Source organism: Watersipora subatra, chromosome 4, assembly GCF_963576615.1.
Source record: "Watersipora subatra chromosome 4, tzWatSuba1.1, whole genome shotgun sequence".
Classification (NCBI taxonomy): Eukaryota; Metazoa; Bryozoa; class Gymnolaemata; order Cheilostomatida; family Watersiporidae; genus Watersipora; species Watersipora subatra.
Window position 1 is genome coordinate 31,666,894 of NC_088711.1, and position 27,287 is coordinate 31,694,180.

Below are 27,287 nucleotides of genomic sequence, written 5' to 3' on the forward strand. Positions count from 1 at the left end.
TAACTATCTAACTACATATATAACTTTAATTCATTATGCGCATATAACTATGTAACTACATATATAACTTTAATTCATTAGCCACAGGTCTAAATATTGATAATGACGTCAAAGGAAGAAGTGATTTTATTGCAATAAAATTTTGTCGCAGATCTTAACCACCAAATACTTTAAAGTTACTGTAAGCTAATATTACAGTTAGACACCAAAGTTACTGAGGCTAGTATACTATTTTGTTACTGATTGGTAATATGTATGTTCATATATATAAAATTTTCATGCTTTTCACCAGGGGGTGTTTGCATTAGATAATTGTTATGGGTTTCAATACCCCGTTTAGACAACATTTTTGCTTTATGATGCCAACAATTTAACGAATTAATGTCTAATGGCTGGAGTTCATTGTATAAAATACATGTTTGAAAATAATCACTAAACAAACATTCAATCTGAGCAAGTCCATTAGTTGGTGCTATCAAACAATATATGCATCGATAAAGCCAAATGTTGGTATTTTAAATAGTCTAGAAATGTTTCCTTTTTATACTGATTGTTCAACACGTAACCATTTTTACTGAAATACATCAATTGAACAGCTGAACTAGTGATTAGTAAATAGTGACTCACTGTATTCCCCAAGACACAGTCTTTTCAGTAGACTAGTTGTCTCCTGAGGAAGGGCTTGGATAAGCACCTTACCATACTTCTTGAGAGCATTCTCAGCCTAAAACCAGTATATATATTCACGGCATATTCTGACCAACCAAAAGCTCATAGGATGTAACAAATCACCAGGTAAATAAGTACGGCTGCACAGATGAATTGTCTCAGAATGTTAAGTAAAAGAACTTAGAAACAATCCAATAGCTGAAACATGGTACCAAAAGTTAGATCACCCACCAATACCTCAAGCAGCTACTATCAGCTGGAGCACATGCTATCAGCTGAAGCGCAAGCAAGGAGCTAGTTCTGCTGATAGCTTGTGCTTTAGTTGATAACATGCACTCCAGCTGAACACAGGTGCTTTAGTTGAAGCACCTGTGTTCCGCAGGTGTTGAAGCAGCCACTACTGACTAGAGCGCACACCATAAAGCCACGACTAAAGAGCTTATGACAAACTGTTGACCTCAGAGAATGACAAGTCCTGCATGTACTTGAGGGCTGCACCGAAGTCCTTGATGTTTTCCAGCTGAATCTTTAGATACCATTCATGTCTGGAGTGTTTCTGAGCGAGCTGGAGGGCGTGACCATGGTAGTCCGCTTGTCTCAGTACCTTGATAGCGGTCTCTATATCAAATGTAACTTCATTGTTTCTGTCCTTTTTCTAGAAAAGGAAAAATGGACTTGATCTTTAAAAAACTTATATAAAAAGACACGATATTATACACATCATAAACTGCCCTTTTTCATAATTGCCTATGACTGAGTTGATCGTAAAAGCCTTGACCTTTCTGATTGTACACATAAATGTAACAATGGATCAAATGGACAGAAAGACAGTTATGAGTCAATGTAAAGCAAAGATTACTGGCTAGATGCTGTAAGCACAATGGATAGAGCCATAGATGCTGTAAGCTCAATAGATAGTCATAGATGCTGTAAGCTATATAGATAGAGTCATAGATGCTGTAAGCTCAATAGATAGAGTCATAGATGCTGTAAGCTCAATAGATAGAGTCATAGATGCTGTAAGCTCAATAGATAGAGCCATAGATTATGTAAGCTCAATAGATAGAGCCATAGATTATGTAAGCTCAATAGATAGAGCCATAGATGATGTAAGCTCAATAGATAGAGTCATAGATGCTGTAATCTCAATAGATAGAGTCATAGATGATGTAAGCTCAATAGATAGAGTCATAGATGATGTAAGCTCAATAGATAGAGTCATAGATGCTGTAAGCTCAATAGATAGAGCCATAGATGCTGTAAGCTCAATAGATAGAGTCATAGATGCTGTAAGCTCAATAGATAGAGCCATAGATGCTGTAAGCTCAATAGATAGAGTCATAGATGCTGTAAGCTCAATAGATAGAGTCATAGATGCTGTAAGCTCAATAGATAGAGTCATAGATGATGTAAGCTCAATAGATAGAGCCATAGATGCTGTAAGCTCAATAGATAGAGTCATAGATGTTGTAAGCTCAATAGATAAAACCATAGATGCTGTAAGCTCAATAGATAGAGCCATAGATGCTGTAAGCTCAATAGATAGAGTCATAGATGCTGTAGGCTGAACAGATAGAGCCATAGATGCTGTAAGCTCAATAGATAGAGCCATAGATGCTGTAAGCTCAATAGATAGAGTCATAGATGCTGTAGGCTGAATAGATAGAGCCATAGATGCTGTAAGCTCAATAGATAGAGCCATAGATGCTGTAGGCTGAATAGATAGATCCATAGATGCTGTAAGCTCAATAGATAGAGTCATAGATGCTGTAGGCTGAATAGATAGAGCCATAGATGCTGTAAGCTCAATAGATAGAGCCATAGATGCTGTAGGCTGAATAGATAGAGCCATAGATGCTGTAGGCTGAATAGATAGAGCCATAGATGCTGTAAGCTCAATAAATAAAGCCATAGATGCTGTAAGCTCAATAGATAGAGCCATCGAGATATTAAGGCTAATTTGTTTTCGGCAAAACAATATCGACAATAGACTCTCTCGATATTAGAATTTGGCGATTAAATTTTATTAACTCTATGAAACACGATGCCGTTTTTGTGAACCTCTATTTCTGGCTTTTCTTAAGGTTCAATTGCTAAATTGCTGTTAAGTACACTACTATTCACGCGGACAATCGTATTATCTCGAGTAGGAATAGCATCTAAATTCTCTCACCTTCGATCAGACAAAGACACTACAATATTTTATTTCTACATAACATATCGTCGTATTCAGAGTTTTGATGGATGTTGGTGGAACTGTTACTTTTTTATACACACACTTCTATGCAAGTATTGTTATTATTGATTCAACATAATCACAAATTTTATTTTGTTTTCTCAGTTCGTATTAATTATATCATTACCGAATCATCTCATATAGTAATCGTAGCAAAACAGACTTAATTTAGCTAGTACTTGCGAATTATTTCACTGTTACATCTAAACCTTTTTATAGTCGTTTTATTTTTAAAATTAATTTGACCTGAACGAAACATTTTTCTCATGATATGAAGTTTAAAAGTTGTTTGACAAAGTAAGTTTGAAAACCTTTACAGTTGTTTTAGGTAGAATGGCAAATCTTGTTATATGTTAAATACAAATCAATTTTCTGTTCAGTTTTTTAATTACCCGGGCAACGCTGGGTTGTACAGCTAGATGTATTAGCTTACACATCTTTCCTTTTAAACCTAACCAATTAGTTTTTCGTAATTAATTTCACACTTTACAACAAACATTTGTAAGATTACTGTAAGATTTATCGTGTAAGATTGCAAGTATCAGTTATTCTCCACCCTCTTATATTTACATACATTTACATACTTTGAGAAATATATATATATATACAAGATATATAAATTCAAATTCTCTTATTACATTTATAAACTTATCATGACTTTTAAACTAAAATTGAGTATCGTGTTTGAAGTTAAAACATTATTCATTTTCCTATCACTGTTATTATTACTTGATTAGTTTCCAATATTTATTATTAATATTATTCTTTTATTCAACTATTTTTGGCAGACATTGTTCTAATAAAATTTCAACTACAAAATACTGTGATATTCTGTCATATTTTTTAGTATCGTCGTATTCAAAGAAATGATGGATAGTTTCTGGTGGGACAGTAACCTTTTTATACCCACACACTTCCATGCAAGAATTGTTATTATTAATTCAACATATTCACAAATTTTATTAAGTATGTATTAATTGTATCACTATCGCATCATCTTCTATTGTAATTGTTGCAAAACTGATTTAATTTAGCTATTACTTGCTAATTATTTGAAATTTGCATCTAATCCTTTTTACAATTGTTTTATTTTTTTTTTAATTTATTAGACTGGCAGCAAACCTTTTTCTTCATGATATGAAGTTTGAAAGTTACAGTTGTTTGACAAACTTTACAGTTGTTTTTATTTTCTCTTAAATTATTTCAACTACACAAAACGCTTTTTTCATGAAAGGTTACCTATCATGTTTTCTCCTGTTACCTATGTAGTTTAAATGTTAGAATGGCAAATATTGTTATATATGGTAAATACAAGTAGATTTTCTGTGCAAATACTTTTTTATTACGCGGGTACAAGTACAGCTTATGGTGTAAAATGTTGGAAAAATACTTTACCGAAATTGTTTTCTCGCCTTGAAGCGGATAAAAATTTACATTATTTTATTTTCATGGGAAAAATTGTTTCGGATCTTGAACTTCTGGAACTGATTATGTTCAAGAACTGAGGTTCCACTATACGTTATTAAAAGATATAGGTTGCCGAAAGTTAAGAAATTTCAACTTTACATTGGTTAGAAAACCTTTACAGTTATTTTATTTATTTTTAGATCAGTTGTCTTGCACAAAACCTTTTCCTCATGATATGAAGTTTGAAAGTTGTACTTGTTTGAAAAAGTTTGAAAACCTTTACAGTTGTTTTATTTTCTCTCTTAATTTATTTTAAATACAGAAAACACTTATTTCATGATGTGTAGTTTGAAAGTTAGAATGGCAAATGTTGTTATATGTTAAATACAAATCAAATTTGTGTGCAAAGATTTTTTTTAATACCTGGGCAACGCCGGGTAGCACAGCTAGGCTTGGGAGCAACGCCCAGCTAGCACAGCACGGCGTCACTCGGGGATGCGTGGGAGACCTTCTTCTCCCTGAGTACAGCGAGAGTCACCAAGCGCAGCTTTTCGGATGAATGAGTTGGCGAGTGTGAAGCGATTGATTGCAAAGCGATTGAGTGCTAGGCGATTGATTGCGAGTGCGAGGTGATTGATTGCGAGGCGATTGGTTGCGAGTGCAAGGTGATTGATTGCAAGGCGAGTGCGAGGTGATTGATTGCAAGGCGAGTGCGAGGCAATTGATTGCGAGGCTATTGATTGCGAGGCGGGCCGACTGATTGCGAGTGCAAGAGCGCGATTGTCAACTGCTCGGCGGGTAAAGACTGGTCAGCCGAGAAGGGAGCTCAGCAGCAGAAGTGCGCGATGGTCAACTGCAAATATAGATGGCTATGAACGGATGCATGAATCTAGACACATGAATCTAGAATATTTACTAGATTTTACACGCGTCTAGCTGTAAGACACATTGCAGATTTCTATTGTTCTCCCCAACATTGACATGTATATGTGCATACATACTCTGATCAGGACAACAATTTCAGTAGACTGCATATTTGGAGTTGTTTTAGAGTATGAAAGACAACTCTCAATAAACCTTATGCTGCACGTGAATCTGTTCCTGTAGGCGGGTAATGCAGCTAGTGTGATATAAAAGGTGATCATATGTACAGTGCACCCTCGAGATACGATGTTAATTCGTTCCAGGGTTGGCATCGTATGGTGAAAAAATCGTATGTAGGGTCTAGAGACCATTGTAATTATACAATGCAAACACCACCTGGTAAAAGTCGTCAATTTTTTTATAAAAAGGTGTACATATTGACAATTAGCAACAAAAGAGTATGTTAACTTTAGTAAATATAGTTACCTATAGTAACTGTACTGTATTTAGTGTATTTTAATGGTTATGATCTGCAATAAAACGCAAAATTATGTGAGTACCAAATGCAGTACGTACGGTAAGGAGTTCTTGCCTTCAAAAGGTACGCATAACATAAACTTTGAATTCACTTCAAGTAAGTTTAGCTTGCTAAGCCCACACTTAAAACTACGTTTTAGTATGTATTTTGAACTATTTTACTGAATTTCAACTTTTTATCACAGAATTTTATCCTTCAGCAGTTCCTATTTTCACTATAAACCTTAGCCTATCTGGTTGAAACCTTTTACAACCTAAATCAATAAGGCCGAGCGATGCAGTTATAGAAAGCGGCCTCTCGCGCACTTGATCATTTAATGGCTACCAAAAAATTTTTTTTTCTATACAGGACTTACATACCTTTGGAGTAACGCGGCTTTAGCTGGTATATGTAGCAAGTGCAGCAGAGAGGAGGCAAAAACGTATCAATGCTAATTATGGGGCTGTACACTTGAAAATAAATTTAAAACGTAACGAATTGGAATTTTTTAGCAGGCTAAAAGAAGGTGTCCATTCCTGTCCAATTTTTCTACTGGTTCAAAAGAAAAGATTGATGGTGCAATGCAGAAAGTTGCTAGCTAGCGCTTGTAAAAGGATCCAGAGAATGTGGTACAGTGCACAAGAATCAATGTAACCATAAATACAAAGTTTGTACGTATTTATTCCCTAGGGGGGGACAGAACTTTAGCAAGTTTCAGAAAGTAATGTGGATGCGTCAACTATCTTGAGTAGCTAGTTATATGAGTTAAATACATACATACATACAGATGAACTGTATTCACATAGGAGATAACAAGCCCATCTGCAAAGACATGGTTAAACAAAAAAATAAAACATAAAATCAAAAGGAAACAAATAAAACGAATAAAATACAAAAAACATGCCAAACAAGAAATAAATAACATATATAATACATGCATTGTTTTAATGAACAAGTCCACATCAGTAAATTAAACACTTGAAATATATCTGCGAATGTGGGATTTTCTGTATCTTCTACATCCTCGCCTTTACTAAATGGTTGCTCCTTTTGAATGCTGATCGCGTGCATCACCTAGCTCATTCAAATCTTCAGTCGGAAGCTTTTTCTTGTGCTTGCTTTAATGGAGTTCTTGTTTTAATGATAATTGCAAATGCTGATTGGTTACGATCATATTCCTTGACAATGTTAATAATACGGGTCCCTTCTTATTTACGAAATCCAACTTTGTTGACATAGAAATCATTTTTCCTTAGTTTTGTAACGTTTGCGTCGGTCTCAGATTCCATAGATAACGAATTCAATGAAATCTTGTAGTTATTTACGTATGCTGACTTAAAAGTTTATAGTAAAAGATATAATAACGCTACAAATGAATATTTGCTCTCGCTTGTGTATTTTACATGAAATTTTCCACGCGGACATGAGAGTAGTCGATCATCGTGTCTCTTCTAAACGTTCTAAGAATGTTTTCGGCAAAATACATTTCGGTGTTTTTTTATTTCGACGTGTGTTATGAGAACACCGACGGCCAAATTTGAACTCGGGCGAAACTTTTCTCAAATTCGTATGATGAAATAAAATTCGTATAGCGAGGTGAAGATATCACAATGTTTGTCTACGCAAGGTGAAAAAATCGTATATCCGGGTAATCGTATCTCGAGGGTGCACAGTAATATAAAAAGTGATCCTATGTAAGAGTTTGAATGTAAAAGTTTTCTGTAAAGTTGAACTAAACTTTGAGTTACATTAGGCATTTTATTAACCAGAAATTCACCTGTCATACAGCCCCCGCCCAAAGTGAAAATGGAAAAAGAAAGGGTACTGCTGGTTGAGAAATGCAATATTAGCAGTCAAATGGCACTGCAGTGCAATAAGAGAACTGCAATGGTAGCTGCAATGGTAGCTGTAATGTACTGGGTGTTATTATGTACAACAAACAGCAATAATGAAAGGAAAATATTATCCCGTGACCAAACAAGAACGAAGTGATTGTTTGGGAGATTTATGATAAATGCACACATGCACACAACTCCCGAAAATTATTCATCAACAATGAGACGAACCGTTGTATGAAAATTTCATCAACAAATTTAACTATCGTTTTGTAGATTAGTTAAAGTAAAATAATGATACAAAATACATATAAACCTATTTAAATATGTTACCAAGTCTTTGTAAACCGTCGACATTATCTTGAAACTTACTCAGCTGATCGGATTATACACAAATAGACAGATTTATTTGGACGAAAATCGCTATTAAAACTTGCTAAGCCTCACTTTTCTCAAAGTTAAGACCCAAAATTGATACGCCGAGCGACAGGGAATAGAACGATTAAGTCGTGCGCATTTCACTAAAAAGACGTGCGCATTTCACCAGTCTAAAGCATTGTCGAATTGCCGAAGGTTTCTGTATTAATGTATTAATGTATTAATGAAATCGTTTCATTTTTGCTGATTTCAAAGTATCTGACGTTTTAGACACATTGGAGTACTTTGGTATTCTAACTGATGTCCAACGCAGTGTAAGTAAAGGAAATGACGATATTTTTTTCTAATGATTTTTATGAGATTACGATATTTAATTATAAGTTTGGATATTCTTCTTGATACTTTTTGATATTGTTAGCTATGACATTCTGAAATGTAAACAAAATTGTGCATTGGTTTTCTATTATTACTGTATTGGTATTACTCTATTATTATGCAATGGAAGCTGTAATGTACTGGGTGTAGGTGTTATTATATACAACAAATAGCAAAAATGAAAGGAAAAGATTATATGTTTATATCTCTCCTCCTGCAAAAGGAGAAATGCAATATTGGCCAATATTAGAAGTAAAATGCACTGATATTATTAGAATAACTAATATTATTAATATAGTAATAATATAAAATCAATGCACAATTTTGTTTACATTTCAAAACGTCATAGCTAACATGATCACGAAGTTGTGATATTTATATAGATTTTTAGAAAATCTGTACTACGTAGTCATTGTTCTGTAGTCATCCAAGCTTACAATTAACTATTGTAATAATCTCATAAGAACCGTTAAAAAATATCATCGTCATTTCCTTTACTTACACTGCGTGGGACATCAGTTAGAATACCAAAGTACTCAAATGTGTCAGTTAATTTGAAATCGGCAAAAACTAAACGATTTCTGTACTCCTACATTAATTACCGAAACCTTCGGCAATTCGACAATGCTATAGACTGGTGAAAAGTGCACGTTATTTTTTCGTGAAATGCGCACGACTTAATCGTTCCATTCTCTGTCACTTGGCGTTTTAATTTTCGGTCTTAACTTTTATAAAAGTGAGACTTAACAAGTTTTAATAACGATTTTTCAGCCAACTAAATCTGTCTATTTGTGTATAATCGGATCAGATGGGTAAGTTTTAAGAGAATTTCGATAATTAACAAAGACTTGGTAACATATTTAAATATGCCTATATGTGTTTTGTATCGTTATTATACTTTAACTAATCTACAAAACGATGGCTAGATTTGTTGATGAAATTTCGAGCCAAGGGTTCGTCTCATTGTTGATGAATAATTTTCGAAAGTTGTGTGCACATGCATTTATCATAAACACTTTCAAACTTGGTTTCCAATCGTTTGGTCGTGGGAAAATCTAAACAGATTTGAGCTGGTTGTCATAGAAATAGATGTATATCTATAAAAAAAAGTAGGCCTATTACTTAATATTGCAGATATTAAAAATGACTTGGCAGTACCGCAATATTGAGTGCAGCCGTAGTACCATCAACAAAATCTTTAGAAAATAATAACACTAACATATTGCACACCATCGGTCACTATGAACTTCGATCTTGTAAATTCGAATGATTATTCTTATAACTAAATCTAATAACATCAAATAATCATTCTTACAATTAAATATTGTAATAAGTTTATAGGTAACAGTGTGAGAATCGTTCGAAAAATATCATCATCATTTCCTTGACTTTCACTGCTTTGGACATCAGTTGGAATACCAAAGTACTCATTATAAATGTCCAAAATGTCAGAGTCCCGTAGAATCGGCAAAAAAGAAACGATAACTTTTCAGTACTTTTACGTTAATTACAAAAACCTTCGGCAATTAGACAATGCTGTAGACTGGTGAAATGTGCACGTTTTTCTCGTGAAATGCGCACAACTTAATAGTTCTACTATTTGTCGAACGGCCTTATTGGCGTTTCGTTGACCGGTTTTAATTTTGATTAAAAAAAGCGCGGCAAGTTTTTCTCTCAATTTTTGGCCAAAATATTCTCTATTTATGTATAATCCGATGAGATGGGTTAGTTTTAGGATATTGCGGAAACTTTTCAAAGGCTTGGTATAATATTTAAAGAGTTTTATGTGTGTTGTATCATTATTATACTTAAACGACTCTATACCAAAATGGTTAAATTTGCTGATGAGATTTTGGTACAAGGGGTTGGTAACGGCGGGTAACGAATAATTTCTCAGGATTTGTGTGCACAGATGCATTTATCAGAAATCTCGCAATCAATGGCTTCGCTGTGTTTGGTCATGGGATAAGAGTTCAGCAGCAATATTTCTAGAAAACTTGCAGAAGCAACATCATGAAAGAGCAGAGAAGACACAAGCAAAAATTGACTGACTTGTGTTTAAAAGCCTAAGCGATGTATATCGTTTAGTGGAGATGCTTTTTTCCAAATTGCAGCGACAATTCAATGAGACATGAGATTTCTTTGTGAAATGACAGTTCTTTAACTTTGAAAACAAAGAGCAGATTCTTCTGCAGACGATATTACTGGCTGCGGTGCTGTATGACAGCATTATTACTACTAAGCCATAGCTATACAACATCTATTTTCTCTGTTGACCATGATACCCTTCTGTGTCGTTACAACCTACCAAAATGAACTCATCAAGTTTGTCCTCGTCCTTAAGTTTGGTGTAGCAGTTAAGAAGGAGAGTTGTGTGATCCTCTGTAGCATGGAGTTTGTTGTGAAGCTCCTCCAAGTATGCAGTGAGATTGTGCAACCTCTGTGCATCTAAGAACTGTTCAATATTCGAAAATATAATCATTGCAGTGTCTGATGATTAAACAATCTGATATCTATAACTACACAGTGTCTGATTATTAAACAATCTGATATCTATAACTATACAGTGTCTGATGATTAAACCATCTGATATCCATAACTATACAGTGTCTGATGAGTAGACCATCTGATATCTATAAGTACGCAGTGTCTGATGATTAAACCATCTGATATCTATAACTATACAGTGTCTGACGATTACACAATCTGATATCTATAACTACACAGTGTCCGTTGATTAAACAATCTGATATCTATAAATACAGTGTCTGTTGATTAATCATTCTGATATCTATAAATACAGTGTCTGTTGATTAAACATTCTGATATCTATAAATACAATGTCTGTTGATTAAACATTCTGATATCTATAACTATACAGTGTCTGATGATTAAACCATCTGATATCTATAACTATACATTGTCTGACGATTACACAATCTGATATCTATAACTACACAGTGTCTGATGATTAAACAATCTGATATCTATAACTATACAGTGTCTGATGATTAAACAATCTGATATCTATAACTATACAGTGTCTGATGATTAAACAATCTGATATCTATAAATACAGTGTCTGTTGATTAAACATTCTGATATCTATAACTATACAGTGTCTGTTGATTAAACCATCTGATATTTATAACTACACAGTGTCTGATGATTAAACCATCTGATATCTATAACTACACAGTGTCTGATGATTAAACCATCTGATATCTATAACTATACAGTGTCTGACGATTAAACCATCTGATATCTATAACTATACAGTGTCTGACGATTACACAATATGATATCTATAACTACACAGTGTCCGTTGATTAAACAATCTGATACCTATAACTACACAGTGCCTGGTGATTAAACCATCTGATATCTATAACTATACAATGTCTGATGATTAAACAATCTGATATCTATAACTATACAGTGTCTGACGATTACACAATCTGATATCTATAACTACACAGTGTCCGTTGATTAAACAATCTGATATCTATAACCACAGAGTGTCTGTTGATTAAACAATCTAATATCTATAACCACACAGTGTCTGATGATTAAACAATCTGATATCCATAACTACACAGTGTCTGTTAATTAAACAGTCTGATATCTATAACTACACAGTGTCTGACGATTACACAATCTGATATCTATAACTACCCAGTGTCAGTTGATTAAACAATCTGATACCTATAACTACACAGTGCCTGGTGATTAAACCATCTGATATCTATAACTACACAGTGTCTGATGATTAAACGATATGACATCTATAACTATACAGTGTCTGATGATTAAACAATCTGATATCTATAACTATACAGTGTCTGTTGATTAAACATTCTGATATCTATAACTATACAGTGTCTGATGATTAAACCATCTGATATCTATAACTATACAGTGTCTGACGATTACACAATCTGATATCTATAACTACACAGTGTCTGTTGATTAAACATTCTGATATCTATAAATATAGTGTCTGTTGATTAAACATTCTGATATCTATAACTAAACAGTGTCTGATGATTAAACCATCTGATATCCACAACTACACAGTGTCCGTTGATTAAACAATCTGATATCTATAACTATACAGTGTCTGATGATTAAACCATCTGATATCTATAACTACACAGTGTCCGTTGATTAAACATCCTGATATCTATAACTACACAGTGTCTGTTGATTAAACATTCTGATATCTATAACTATACAGTGTCTGATGATTAAACCATCTGATATCTATAGCTATACAGTGTCTGACGATTACACAATCTGATATCTATAACTTAACAGTGTCCGTTGATTAAACAATCTGATATCTATAAATACAGTGTCTGTTGATTAAACATTCTGATATCTATAAATACAGTGTCTGTTGATTAAACATTCTGATATCTATAACTATACAGTGTCTGATGATTAAACCATCTGATATTTATAACTATAAAGTGTCTGACGATTACACAATCTGATATCTATAACTACACAGTGTCTGTTGATTAAACATTCTGATATCTATAACTACACCTGATGATGTGTTTGTTTACATCTAATAGATGTAGTAATAATACATGTAGTATCTAATAGTTTTTAGATAGGTTAACATAATGCATATGCTTTAATGCTATGTCATTCATTGCAGCATTTGCTACAATAGATCTTAGGCTGCAGAATGATGTACACAACTTGCAGAGTATTCCTACAGGATTATTTGCTCCGATATAGCAACATATATAACAATATAGCATGGTTGGAACATAAGCGATAGAATAGGAGCACATCAACTTGATATGAAAAAGTTTAACAGTTCAACCATACTCGAGACAATAATTAAAACTCGAAAAAGAGGTTATATTTACTACTAAATTTTGTCAATTCACCTTTCTGATAACGTATGACGGCTCTAGTCGACCTATGGTCTTCATGTACTGCTCTATAGCACCGTCATGATCTCCTCTCCTACAATGGCAGTTTGAATCTTATAAAATCCACTTTCAGTCAATAAAAGAAGAGCTATTCTATATATCCACAGAGTAAGTTCATGCAAGCACGCAGCAGCATAATCTACTTATCTACAATATCATAGTTTGAAATGCCTGTTATAAGCTATCAATTAAGGGCTTCATCTAAAATACTTTACAATCAATATTCTTGCCATTGATAACCAAAGATCAATAAAATTGCTATTGTATGAAACTCAGACAAGAATGACATCTGACATAGCAAACATCGAACTAATATAAACACAGCATAGCAAAATTACGAACAAATGTCTACTGGCTGATGATTTTGAAGTTAAATTGATTCTAGATAAACTTAATATTTGCAAACTGCCTCAAATGCTCAATGCAACCTTTCAACTCCACGATCCAGCGAACTATCTAAACAAATAAAGTATTTTAAATTATAAAGTCTGGTTTGCTGCCAGAAAGCAGAATAAAAATTCATAGATGCACTGCAGACATTATTGTAAACTATATTTCAAATGACTTAAAGTCATAATTGAATACCTGCGTAAAACATGCATCTATGCAAGTAGCAAGGGTGAACTGCACCAGTACCTGAAAACTAAAATATCAATCGGTGGGCACTTTATATTGGTCATTTTATATTAGCTTAAGGTCATTTAGAGGCGCAATAATATAATATATATAATAATAACACAATAATACTTCACAATCGATTCTGCTGGACTGGATAAATTGTCAACAATATCAACTCTAAACATGACTGCTACAATCCTTATCAACATGTAAAAGATTTGTTAAGTATTTTTTCAACAATAGTTATCTCCCAAATGAAAATACGCCATTTCATTTTATCATGCTAGAATGGCACAATTCAATGTATGAAAAATTATGAAACTAGCTTCAGTCAAAACTTTATGAAGAAGGAAAGCGCCCCAGAAAGTTTTTTTTAGGAACAAGCAGTTGATTCAAATTGCAAAATGGCTGGCAACTCTTGCAACTAGAGTCCTGAAGTGTATCTAATAGACAATATATATATATATATATATATATATATATATATATATATATATATATATATATATATATATATATATATATATATATATATATATATACAATAAAGTATAGGCTAAAAGTTCTTACCAAATTTATATATATAGATGTATATATGTCTATAGACTCTATATAAATTTACAACTCTATATACATGTACAACTCTATATATGTGTACAACTCGATATACGTGCACAACTCTATATACGTGTACAACTCTATATACGTTTACAACTCTATATACATGTACAACTCTATATATGTGTACAACTCGATATACGTGTACAACTCTATATATGTGTACAACTCCATATACAACTAAGGAATGTATAACTATATACAGTTACAATTAAGGAATGTATAACTATGTACATATACAACTAAGGAATGTATAACTCATAGATATATAAACCTAGATTGGACAATAGGGAAAAAGCCTGTCAAACTTAAATAACATGACGTAACGTCATTGTATTGTACCTCATGCTTGACTGCACTGTGGAGCTAATGAGGAGAAGGTGACAAAATCACATTTATTTTCACATGAAAACCTTGTTGTATACATAATCCAGTAAACTAAAGCAATTCTGTGATCATATCTGATAACCATCATATATTAAAAGTATAAAAGCTATGAAATGTTGCACACAAATCATGAGCCATCAGGGCTTTATTTGCAACCCTCTCCTATCCCCATTCACTCTATTCCCCTTCGCCAAAGAGGAAGTGAGAAGGGAAAAAGAAAGAAGGGGGAAAGGAGAGGGGCAAATAGCCAATCCACCCAAAGAGCCAGACCCTGGCTAGGTAAAACACTAATATCATGTTGAACTAAACATGACTAAGTATGATGTGCCTGTGAAGTTTTGATCTGATCAAGGAAACGGAATCATTGGCTTTCTTAGCTATAGCTGGAATGAGACCAAAGAATGCAGGGTCGGACCAGACTCAGGGTCAGCAATGAGGACCAAGATCGGGTCGGAGCGGGTCAGCACGCGCTATTTTTTTATTCATTTAACTTTAGGAGATAGTTCTAATACAGCCTAATGTTGTGACATCAACAATCTAAGATAAAACAAACCATTATCACAACAATCATTATATTCTGTAGCTTGGTTTATAGATGCAATCTACAATTTATGGCTAGACATTGGTGGATCAATGCTATTCAATGGGTGATAGATTAATGGCATGATTTGGCTAGTGTTTTTATTACAGATTTTATTTTCAACTGCTATTATAATTAACAAGAGATTAGTTAAGAAACACTTTACAAATATAGAAATAGATAACCCAGCATAGTGGAAAGCAAAAATCCATCTCTTCCCTAAAACCTCTGGTATTAGTGAAAGAAACTAAAAATAAAATAAATTTGCTGAATTGAAGGTTCTTGGACGCGCTTTTAAGTTCCTCAGGATGCCCTCGTTGTAAATGACTCAATAGTATTGAGGTGGACCCTTTTTGTAGCTTAAAGGTTGACTTGCAACAAAATTCACATTACAGTTATTTGGTATCAAAAGATTCACCATGTCTTACTCTGTCGTGTTGTACATGTAGTTGCCAAATACGTGGAAATGTGATTACAAGCTCCTAAAAGCTCAAAAACGAAAAGCTGCCGTAGATTGGAATCTGTTTATTTCTCTGACGTAGTCATTACAGTTTGGTTATCGTCTTGTCACGTGATGTTCTCACGTGATTTGAAAAGCCATTACAAAGCTCAATATAAAACTTATCGTAGATCTAGTTTATGACAAACACTTCAGGTTTTATCGAAAACCCCATATCAAATATAGATGATCGCTACTTTACAGTTTTGTTTCGGCATTATTCAATAGTCAAGTTGTAATCTAATCTCGTGACCCAATACTTCGAAAATAATTTTTTGCAGCACTTTTCGATTATCACAGGTGACCAACAGGCTCGTCATGATTATCGGACAATGATATGTACTCCTTTGAGCTAAGGTTAAAAAGTTTAACAATTTTTTACAGTAAGTTATAAGATATCAGTGCTAAAAGTGACAGCAATATAATGACGATAAAATAGCCGCGTAAGAACAATAGACATGGTTTTATTGAATGCGTGAAGTATATTTGTGAAAACATTTTGACAAATGAGGTTGCATGAAAGTGTAAACAGAAACCATCCTGTAACTACTACGTCCCATTTGAGCCGTTTTGGAAAGCGAATTTAAACTACGGCGGTCTCGTGTGGCTGCGATTAACTGTTCATTTTTTAGCTTTTAAGAGCTTGTAATCACATTCCCATATATTTCACACCTACAACACAACAGAGTAGGACATGGTGAATCTTATGATACTAAATAACTGTAATGTAAATTTTGTTGCAAGTCAACCTTTAACCTGCTTTCGCATATTGTACAAATAACTTGGTATTTTCCTTTCGTGACTGGCTTCTTCATGAACTCCCAGACAACCGACATGTTGATTATTTCTTGCTGAAAAACGTTGTGAAACCTATAGTCCAAAGACGCAGACGTAAAAATATAGTCTTGACTCACCTTGTTTTATTTCGCCTGGTCCTTCCGTGCTAGGACTATATGCGACTCCATTTCAATCGCACATAAAAAGCGATATGCAACTGCTGTTGTTTAACCATAAACCTTCCCGTGTTTTTTGCATAGGAAGACCCGAGAGTCGGGTGGCCCGACCCGGTGGGTCAAGACCAGACGAGCTACCGTGCCAGCTCTATTCTTAGCTTCATAATGAGCCCTAATGAAAATATATCTCTTTGCTATCTCACGAGCTAGGCTACTAGCTTGATGATTGCAATTAAACAATAGCATGATGTTGAACCTCAGCAACTTCTCTATGGTGGCAATTAGTGCTAGCCTGGGAAAGTTTTTCACCAATCCAGCACCACTACGCAACACTCTGCAACACTCTCGTCGCTTTCTCACTATGGTTGCAAACCTCAATCCCCACAGGCGAAAACAAAGTCAAGCCACCACGATTCTTAACTGTGATTAGGGAATTCGTTGCTTGGTTTACATTAAAGTTGGTAACATCCACGATGCTAGTGATACAATCATTACACTTCGGCTTTGGTGACCTAGCCAGCTACATAGCCACCTATAAAATAATCATTCTGTCTCATTTTTGACTTACGATATACTTGCATATTCATCATATTTAGTCATGTTTAGTTCAGCATGATATTAGTCCATTTACTTAGCCAGGGTCTGGCTCTTTGAGTGGGTGGGCTATTTGCCCCCCCTCTCCTTTCCCCCATTCTCTCTTTTCCCCTTCTAACTTGTTCTTTGGAGAAGGGGAAAAGAGAGAATGGGGATAGGAGAGGGTGGCAAATAAAGCCCTGATGGCTCATGATTTGTGTACAACAATTCATAGCTTATATAGTATTAATCTATAGTGGTTATCAGATATTATCACAGAGTTGCTTTAGTTCAGTGGATTATGTATCCAAGAAGGTTTTTATGTGAAAATAAATGTAATTTTGTCACCTTCTCATTAGCTCCATTGTAAACAACAGTGCAGTCAAGCATGAGGTACAATACAATGACGTTACGTTTTGCTATTTAAGTCTGACAAGGCAACTGATGGGAATAGCTATTATTGGCCAATCTAGGTTTATACATCTATGGTATAACTATATACATATACAACTAAGGAATGTATACCTATATACACATACAACTATATAATGATACTAAGGAATGATAGGAAGGATGAGCTCTCATCACGATGCCACTTACTCCGTGTAGAGATAATCTCCGTAAACACGGAAGATGTCGACCAGTCCATGAGTGTCATAATGCTGACTTTTGGCTATACTACAATACATACACCATATAACGACCATAGGAAGCGCTACTATTGACATATAATAAAGAGATTCGTGTTACTCGTGTGCCAACCAGACATCTTATAAACATGTACCGTGACCACCTCGCAAACACGTGTTATTTATATAAATATTCTTTACTTCTCATGTCGTATTGTCTCAACATTACATGCTCACATTTTCTATGACAATAATTAATTGAAATAGCTACATTTGAAAAGAGTTGAAAAAAACACAAACTTCTAGAAAACTATTCAGTCGAGAACTAAAACATATTTTACGATCTTATTATACGACCCGATTACCTCGTACAAACACCATTTCATATGATTATACCACCAATGTGAGATATAACCATCTCTTTTTCTGGCAGCCATAATATTACGTAACGTGATATGGTCAAGTAGCAAGTCGAAGCCACGCAACCGGTACTTATTCAAAAGCTAGTGAGCTACTGTAACAAAATTTGGAAAGCTTCAGCGAGATTCCTTGAGCAGTATGACACAGTAACAAATATACTAACACATAGGCCTACACTACTGAACTGCAAACAGAGTAACCAAGTAATTATATCAAAGGCTATAAGGAAAGATGTGACCAACTTAATGGCTGTGATGTATTGATTCTTCTTAAACAGGATTTCCAGCTTGGTCTGGGTAGCCTTCTCCAGAAGCATGTACAGCTTGTTGTCGCCGGCAAGAACATAAATTGCATTCCATTCAAAGAGAATGTTGATGACGTGTGGTATTGGCCCTGAGTACGCAATGAACTTGTTCAGAGTGTCAAAAATAGTCACAATATCCATATCTCTGTTGCTGCAAACAATGGTGATAATGGCTGTTAGCAGGACAATACATACCGTGGGTGTACAGATATCTCATCTCAGGAACCAAAGTTTGTAAGAAGAGGCAACTCGGATCAAAACTGAACTAAGAGCCCACTTGGGTCAGAACTAAACTAAGAAAGGGGTCACTTGGGTCAGAACTGAACTAAGAAAGGGGAGATTGAGTCAGAACTGAACTAAGAAGGGGACATTGGGTCAGAACTGAACTAAAAAAGGGGACATTTAGTCAGAACTGAACTAAGAAGGGGACAATGGGTCAGAACTGAACTAAGAAAAGGGTCACTTGGGTCAGAACTAAACTAAGAAAGGGGTCACTTGGGTCAGAACTGAACTGAGAAAGGGGAGATTGAGTCAGAACTGAACTAAGAAAGGGTCACTTGGGTCAGAACTGAGCTTGAATAACTATCATTCCAGCTAAATTATGTGTGATGGTTGCGTGACTCCATCTTTTGTATTCTGAATAATGATTTAACTGGATATTTGTGATATACATAAAATAATAATTGTAGCAATTGCTTTAAATATGTTGTCAAATCAATGGCGATCTTGGATTACGCCTGACCGAACTAAACTGGGTGTGACCGAATTAAATTGGGTGCGACCAAATTAAATTGGGTGTGACCAAACAAAATTAGGTGTGACCGAACTAAATTGGTTGTGATCGAACTAAAATGGATGTGACCGAACTAAATTGGGTGTGATTGAACTAAATTGGGTGTGATCGAACTAAATTGGGTGTGACCGAACTAAATTGGGTGTGACCGAACTATATTGGGTGTGACCGAACTAAATTGGGAGTGACCGAACTAAATTGGGTGTGACCGCACTAAATTGAGTTTGAAGATTTTCAGTTAGTTCAAACGCTTTTCCAAATAAAATTTACTGTATGATGTCAAAAGCAGTAATAAAGGTACTGTTATGAGCTCAGTCGAGCGAGCCAAAGTACTTGACCATTATGAGAAAAAATTCTCAACAGCTTCATTGATATTTAAAATAATGAACTTTTCATTTAAATAGCATGAATAGATTTATCTCACATGGTTAATCTCCCATTTGTAAGAATTATGCATTTTGAAAAACAGTGAAAATATAGATTGATTCGAGCAGTAGTGCCATGGGGAGATATAGTGTAAATCTGCCAAAACCATGTTGAAACAAGCCAGCAACAAAAAGATAGCGCGAGTTGCTACAGTTGATGACAGTCATTTTTATCATAGTATTCACAACGAGTGCTTTAACCACACCTACTCTACTAACTCTTACCACACCTACTCTACTAACTCTTACCATACCTACTCTACTGACTCTTACCATACCTACTCTACTGACTCTTACCATACCTACTCTACTGACTCTTACCATACCTACTCTACTGACTCTTACCATACCTACTCTACTAACTCTTACCATACCTACTCTACTGACTCTTACCATACCTACTCTACTAACTCTTACCATACCTACTCTACTAACTCTTACCATACCTACTCTACTAACTCTTACCATACCTACTCTACTGACTCTTACCATACTTACTCTACTAACTCTTACCATACCTACTCTACTGACTCTTACCATACCTACTCTACTAACTCTTACCATACCTACTCTACTGACTCTTACCATACCTACTCTACTAACTCTTACCATACCTACTCTACTGACTCTTACCATACCTACTCTACTGACTCTTACCATACCTACTCTACTGACTCTTACCATACCTACTCTACTGACTCTTACCATACCTACTCTACTGACTCTTACCATACCTACTCTACTGACTCTTACCATACCTACTCTACTAACTCTTACCATATCTACTCTACTGACTCTTACCATACCTACTCTACTGACTCTTACCATACCTACTCTACTAACTCTTACCATACCTACTCTACTGACTCTTACCATACCTACTCTACTAACTCTTACCATACCTACTCTACTGACTCTTACCATACCTACTCTACTAACTCTTACCATACCTACTCTACTGACTCTTACCATACCTACTCTACTAACTCTTACCATACCTACTCTACTGACTCTTACCATACCTACTCTACTGACTCTTACCATACCTACTCTACTGACTCTTACCATACCTACTCTACTGACTCTTACCATACCTACTCTACTAACTCTTACCATACTTACTCTACTGACTCTTACCATACCTACTCTACTAACTCTTACCATACCTACTCTACTAACTCTTACCATACCTACTCCACTGACTCTTACCATACCTACTCTACTGACTCTTACCATACCTACTCTACTGACTCTTACCATACCTACTCTACTAACTCTTACCATACCTACTCTATTGACTCTTACCATACCTACTCTACTGACTCTTACCATACCTACTCTACTGACTCTTACCATACCTACTCTACTGACTCTTACCATACCTACTCGACTGACTTTTAACATACCTACTCTACTGACTCTTACCACACCTACTCTACTAACTCTTACCATACCTACTCTACTAACTCTTACCATACCTACTCGACTGACTCTTACCATACTTACTCTACTAACTCTTACCATACTTACTCTACTAACTCTTACCATACTTACTCTACTAACTCTTACCATGCCTACTCTACTAACTCTTACCATACCTACTCTACTAACTCTTACCATACCTACTCGACTGACTCTTACCATACCTACTCTACTGACTCTTACCATACCTACTCGACTGACTTTTACCATACCTACTCTACTGACTCTTACCATACCTACTCTACTAACTCTTACCATACCTACTCTACTAACTCTTACCATAACTACTCTACTGACTCTTACCATACCTACTCTACTAACTCTTACCATACCTACTCTACTGACTCTTACTATACCTACTCTACTAACTCTTGCCATACCTACTCTACTAACTCTTACCATACCTACTCTACTGACTCTTACCATACCTACTCTACTAACTCTTACCATACCTACTCTACTGACTCTTACCATACTTACTCTACTGACTCTTACCATACCTACTCTACTGACTCTTACCATACCTACTCTACTGACTCTTACCATACCTACTCGACTGACTTTTACCATACCTACTCTACTAACTCTTACCATACCTACTCGACTGACTCTTACCATAACTACTCTACTAACTCTTGCCATACCTAGTCTACCAACTCTTGCCATACCCACTCTACTGACTCTTACCATACCTACTCGACTGACTTTTACCATACCTACTCTACTGACTCTTACCATACCTACTCTACTAACTCTTACCATACCTACTCTACTAACTCTTACCATACCTACTCGACTGACTCTTACCATACCTACTCGACTGACTCTTACCATACTTACTCTACTAACTCTTACCATACTTACTCTACTAACTCTTACCATGCCTACTCTACTAACTCTTACCATACCTACTCTACTAACTCTTACCATACCTACTCGACTGACTCTTACCATACCTACTCTACTGACTCTTACCATACCTACTCGACTGACTTTTACCATACCTACTCTACTAACTCTTACCATACCTACTCTACTAACTCTTACCATACCTACTCCACTGACTCTTACCATACCTACTCTACTGACTCTTACCATACCTACTCTACTGACTCTTACCATACCTACTCTACTAACTCTTACCATACCTACTCTACTGACTCTTACCATACCTACTCTACTGACTCTTACCATACCTACTCTACTGACTCTTACCATACCTACTCTACTGACTCTTACCATACCTACTCGACTGACTTTTACCATACCTACTCTACTGACTCTTACCATACCTACTCTACTAACTCTTACCATACCTACTCTACTAACTCTTACCATACCTACTCGACTGACTCTTACCATACTTACTCTACTAACTCTTACCATACTTACTCTACTAACTCTTACCATGCCTACTCTACTAACTCTTACCATACCTACTCTACTAACTCTTACCATACCTACTCGACTGACTTTTACCATACCTACTCTACTGACTCTTACCATACCTACTCTACTGACTCTTACCATACCTACTCTACTAACTCTTACCATACCTACTCTACTAACTCTTACCATACCTACTCGACTGACTCTTACCATACCTACTCGACTGACTCTTACCATACTTACTCTACTAACTCTTACCATACTTACTCTACTAACTCTTACCATGCCTACTCTACTAACTCTTACCATACCTACTCTACTAACTCTTACCATACCTACTCGACTGACTCTTACCATACCTACTCTACTGACTCTTACCATACCTACTCGACTGACTTTTACCATACCTACTCTACTAACTCTTACCATACCTACTCTACTAACTCTTACCATACCTACTCCACTGACTCTTACCATACCTACTCTACTGACTCTTACCATACCTACTCTACTGACTCTTACCATACCTACTCTACTAACTCTTACCATACCTACTCTACTGACTCTTACCATACCTACTCTACTGACTCTTACCATACCTACTCTACTGACTCTTACCATACCTACTCTACTGACTCTTACCATACCTACTCGACTGACTTTTACCATACCTACTCTACTGACTCTTACCATACCTACTCTACTAACTCTTACCATACCTACTCTACTAACTCTTACCATACCTACTCGACTGACTCTTACCATACTTACTCTACTAACTCTTACCATACTTACTCTACTAACTCTTACCATGCCTACTCTACTAACTCTTACCATACCTACTCTACTAACTCTTACCATACCTACTCGACTGACTTTTACCATACCTACTCTACTGACTCTTACCATACCTACTCTACTGACTCTTACCATACCTACTCTACTAACTCTTACCATACCTACTCTACTAACTCTTACCATAGTTACTCTACTAACTCTTACCATAACTACTCTACTAACTCTTACCATACTTACTCTACTGACTCTTACCATACCTACTCTACTGACTCTTACCATACCTCCTCTACTGACTCTTACCATACCTACTCGACTGACTTTTACCATACCTACTCTACTGACTCTTACCATACCTACTCTACTGACTCTTACCATACCTACTCTACTAACTCTTACCATACCTACTCTACTAACTCTTACCATTGTTACTTTACTAACTCTCACCATACCTACTCTACTAACTCTTGCCATACCTACTCTACTAACTCTTACCATACCTACTCGACTGACTATTACCATTATCAACTACCTACTCTACTAACTCTTACCATTGTTACTTTACTAACTCTCACCACACCTACTCTACTAAATCTTACCATACTTACTCTACTAACTCTTACCATACTCACTCTACTAACTCTTACCATACCTACTCTACTAACTCTTACCATACCTAGTCTACCAACTCTTGCCATACCTACTCTACTGACTCTTACCATACCTACTCTACTAACTCTTACCATACCTACTCTACTAACTCTTACCATATTCACTCTACTAACTCTTACCATACCTACTCTACTAACTCTTACCATAGTTACTCTACTAACTCTTACCATAACTACTCTACTAACTCTTACCATACTTACTCTACTGACTCTTACCATACCTACTCTAGTAACTTTTACCATACTTACTCGCCTGACTCTTACCATACTTACTCTACTGACTCTTACCATACCTACTCTACTAACTCCTACCATACCTACTCTACTAACTCTTGCCATACCTACTCTACTGACTCTTACCATACTTACTCTACTGACTCTTACCATACCTACTCTACTAACTCCTACCATACCTACTCTACTAACTCTTGCCATACCTACTCTACTGACTCTTACCATACCTACTCTACTAACTCCTACCATACCTACTCTACTAACTCTTGCCATACCTACTCTACTGACTCCTACCATACCTACTCTACTAACTCTTGCCATACCTACTCTACTGACTCTTACCATACCTACTCGACTGACTTTTACCATACCTACTCTACAAACTCTTACCATACCTACTCGACTGACTCTTACCATACCTACTCTACTAACTCTTACCATACCTACTCTACTGACTATTACCATACCTACTCTACTAACTCTTACCATTGTTACTTTACTAACTCTCACCATACCTACTCTACTAACTCTTGCCATACCTACTCTACTACCTCTTACCATACCTACTCGACTGACTATTACCATTATCAACTACCTACTCTACTAACTTTTACCATTGTTACTTTACTAACTCTCACCACACCTACTCTACTAACTCTTACCATACTTACTCTACTAACTCTTACCATACTTACTCTACTAACTCTTACCATGCCTACTCTACTAACTATTACCATACCTACTCTACTAACTCTCACCATACCTACTCTACTAACTCTTGCCATACCTACTCTACTAACTCTTACCATACCTACTCTACTAACTTCTACCATACTTACTCTACTGACTCTTACCATACCTACTCTACCAACTCTTACCATACTCACTCTACTAACTCTTACCATACCTACTCTACTAACTCTTACCATACCTAGTCTACCAACTCTTGCCATACCTACTCTACTGACTCTTACCATACCTACTCTACTAACTCTTACCATACTTACTCTACTGACTCTTACCATACCTACTCTACTAACTCTTACCATACCTACTCTACTAACTCTTACCATACTCACTCTACTAATTCTTACCATACCTACTCTACTGACTCTTACCATACCTACTCTACTAACTCTTACCATACTTACTCTACTGACTCTTACCATACTTACTCTACTGACTCTTACCATACCTACTCTACTAACTCCTACCATACCTACTCTACTAACTCTTGCCATACCTACTCTACTGACTCTTACCATACTTACTCTACTGACTCTTACCATACCTACTCTACTAACTCCTACCATACCTACTCTACTAACTCTTGCCATACCTACTCTACTGACTCTTACCATACCTACTCTACTGACTCTTACCATACCTACTCTACTAACTCTTGCCATACCTACTCTACTAACTCTTACCATACCTACTCTACTGACTCTTACCATACCTACTCTACTGACTCTTACCATATTTACTCTACTGACTATTACCATACCTACTCTACTGACTCTTACCATAACTACTCTACTGACCCTTACCATACCTACTCTACTGACTATTAACACAGCCAATCTACTGACTCTTATCTCACCCACTCTGCTACAAGAGAATACAGAAACTTTGCGCACTCACATGTTGCTCCTGGCAACAGTCACAAGATAGCCTCTGTACCAATGCACTTGATACTTTTCTCCTTCCAAGGCAGCTGTACCTCCCCTTCCCTCAGGTTGAATGTAATAAACACCCTGAAATATTCATTTCACAGCTCCAGGGAATGGTTATGTAGGTTTAAAAAGGAGAACAAGACTCCTACTATAATAGACATAGCAGCGCTAATTGACTGCTATATAGCCAGCAGGGAAAAGGAAAAAGTAGAGAACTATCTCCCACCCAGAGAGAAGTTTGAAAATCGCTGAAATCAAAAAACGACTTTAATTCTATTAGTCATTGGGCACTAGATGCAATAACAGTTACACATCAAATGTAGCCCCGATATTAACAACAATTACCACAAGCCAGTGGCAGAAAAGTGTGTTATTGGGAAAGGCTAAGATCTTGAGATGAGGGTTAAACTCTCAGGTCTCCGGTAGAAGACCCCAGCTTAAGCAGTCATCACTACATTATCACCCCATTTTGGTTAGCACTAGTGATGGGTAACATATATGTATTGTACTTTTTTATGTATATAGTACTACATATATACATGTGTATATAGTACCCATTATTAATATTCATTATTATAGTGTTTGTTACAAAATCATAATATTCTTTACCGCTGATCAATGTTTTTGGTATAACAAATGCTTCATAAACACCTTTACTGCATTCAAATTGATAAATACCTTGTAAGGTTGAATTTCCTAGGCATATCATAACTCTAGGACATGTGAAAATCGGAAACTTCAATGTTGTTTCAAAAGCAAATAATTGAACCAATTCTAGCCAAACCTTACAGCGTATGCCGTTCTTAGCAATGAGGTGAGCAGAGACAGTAATAAGGTATGTCGATATGTAGACATTTCTATAATAATTACTTGCTACAGACAGCAATTTCACCTGTGTGGGAAGCCAGAGCTATGCATATACTAAATATAAATATTAAATTTATACAATATTAAACATATTAAATTAAAACTTAATAATGTTTCTAAATGTATTTAATAGCAATATTAAAG

General features: G+C 35.7%; 1 protein-coding gene across 4 annotated transcripts in view; it reads right to left on the bottom strand.

The window, feature by feature from the left end:
• Nucleotides 1-27,287, bottom strand: part of LOC137392951 (vacuolar protein sorting-associated protein 11 homolog) — an 88,841-nt gene that overhangs the window by 37,594 nt on the left and 23,960 nt on the right. For all 4 annotated transcript variants that reach the window (XM_068079316.1, XM_068079315.1, XM_068079314.1 and 1 more), the window contains 7 exons: nt 26,245-26,357; nt 18,750-18,962; nt 18,059-18,136; nt 13,186-13,264; nt 10,590-10,736; nt 1,127-1,324; nt 628-724 (listed from right to left, as the gene is read on the bottom strand). In XM_068079316.1, coding sequence (XP_067935417.1) covers nt 628-724; nt 1,127-1,324; nt 10,590-10,736; nt 13,186-13,264; nt 18,059-18,136; nt 18,750-18,962; nt 26,245-26,357 — 925 coding nt within the window. The remainder of the gene's footprint in view (nt 1-627; nt 725-1,126; nt 1,325-10,589; nt 10,737-13,185; nt 13,265-18,058; nt 18,137-18,749; nt 18,963-26,244; nt 26,358-27,287) is intronic.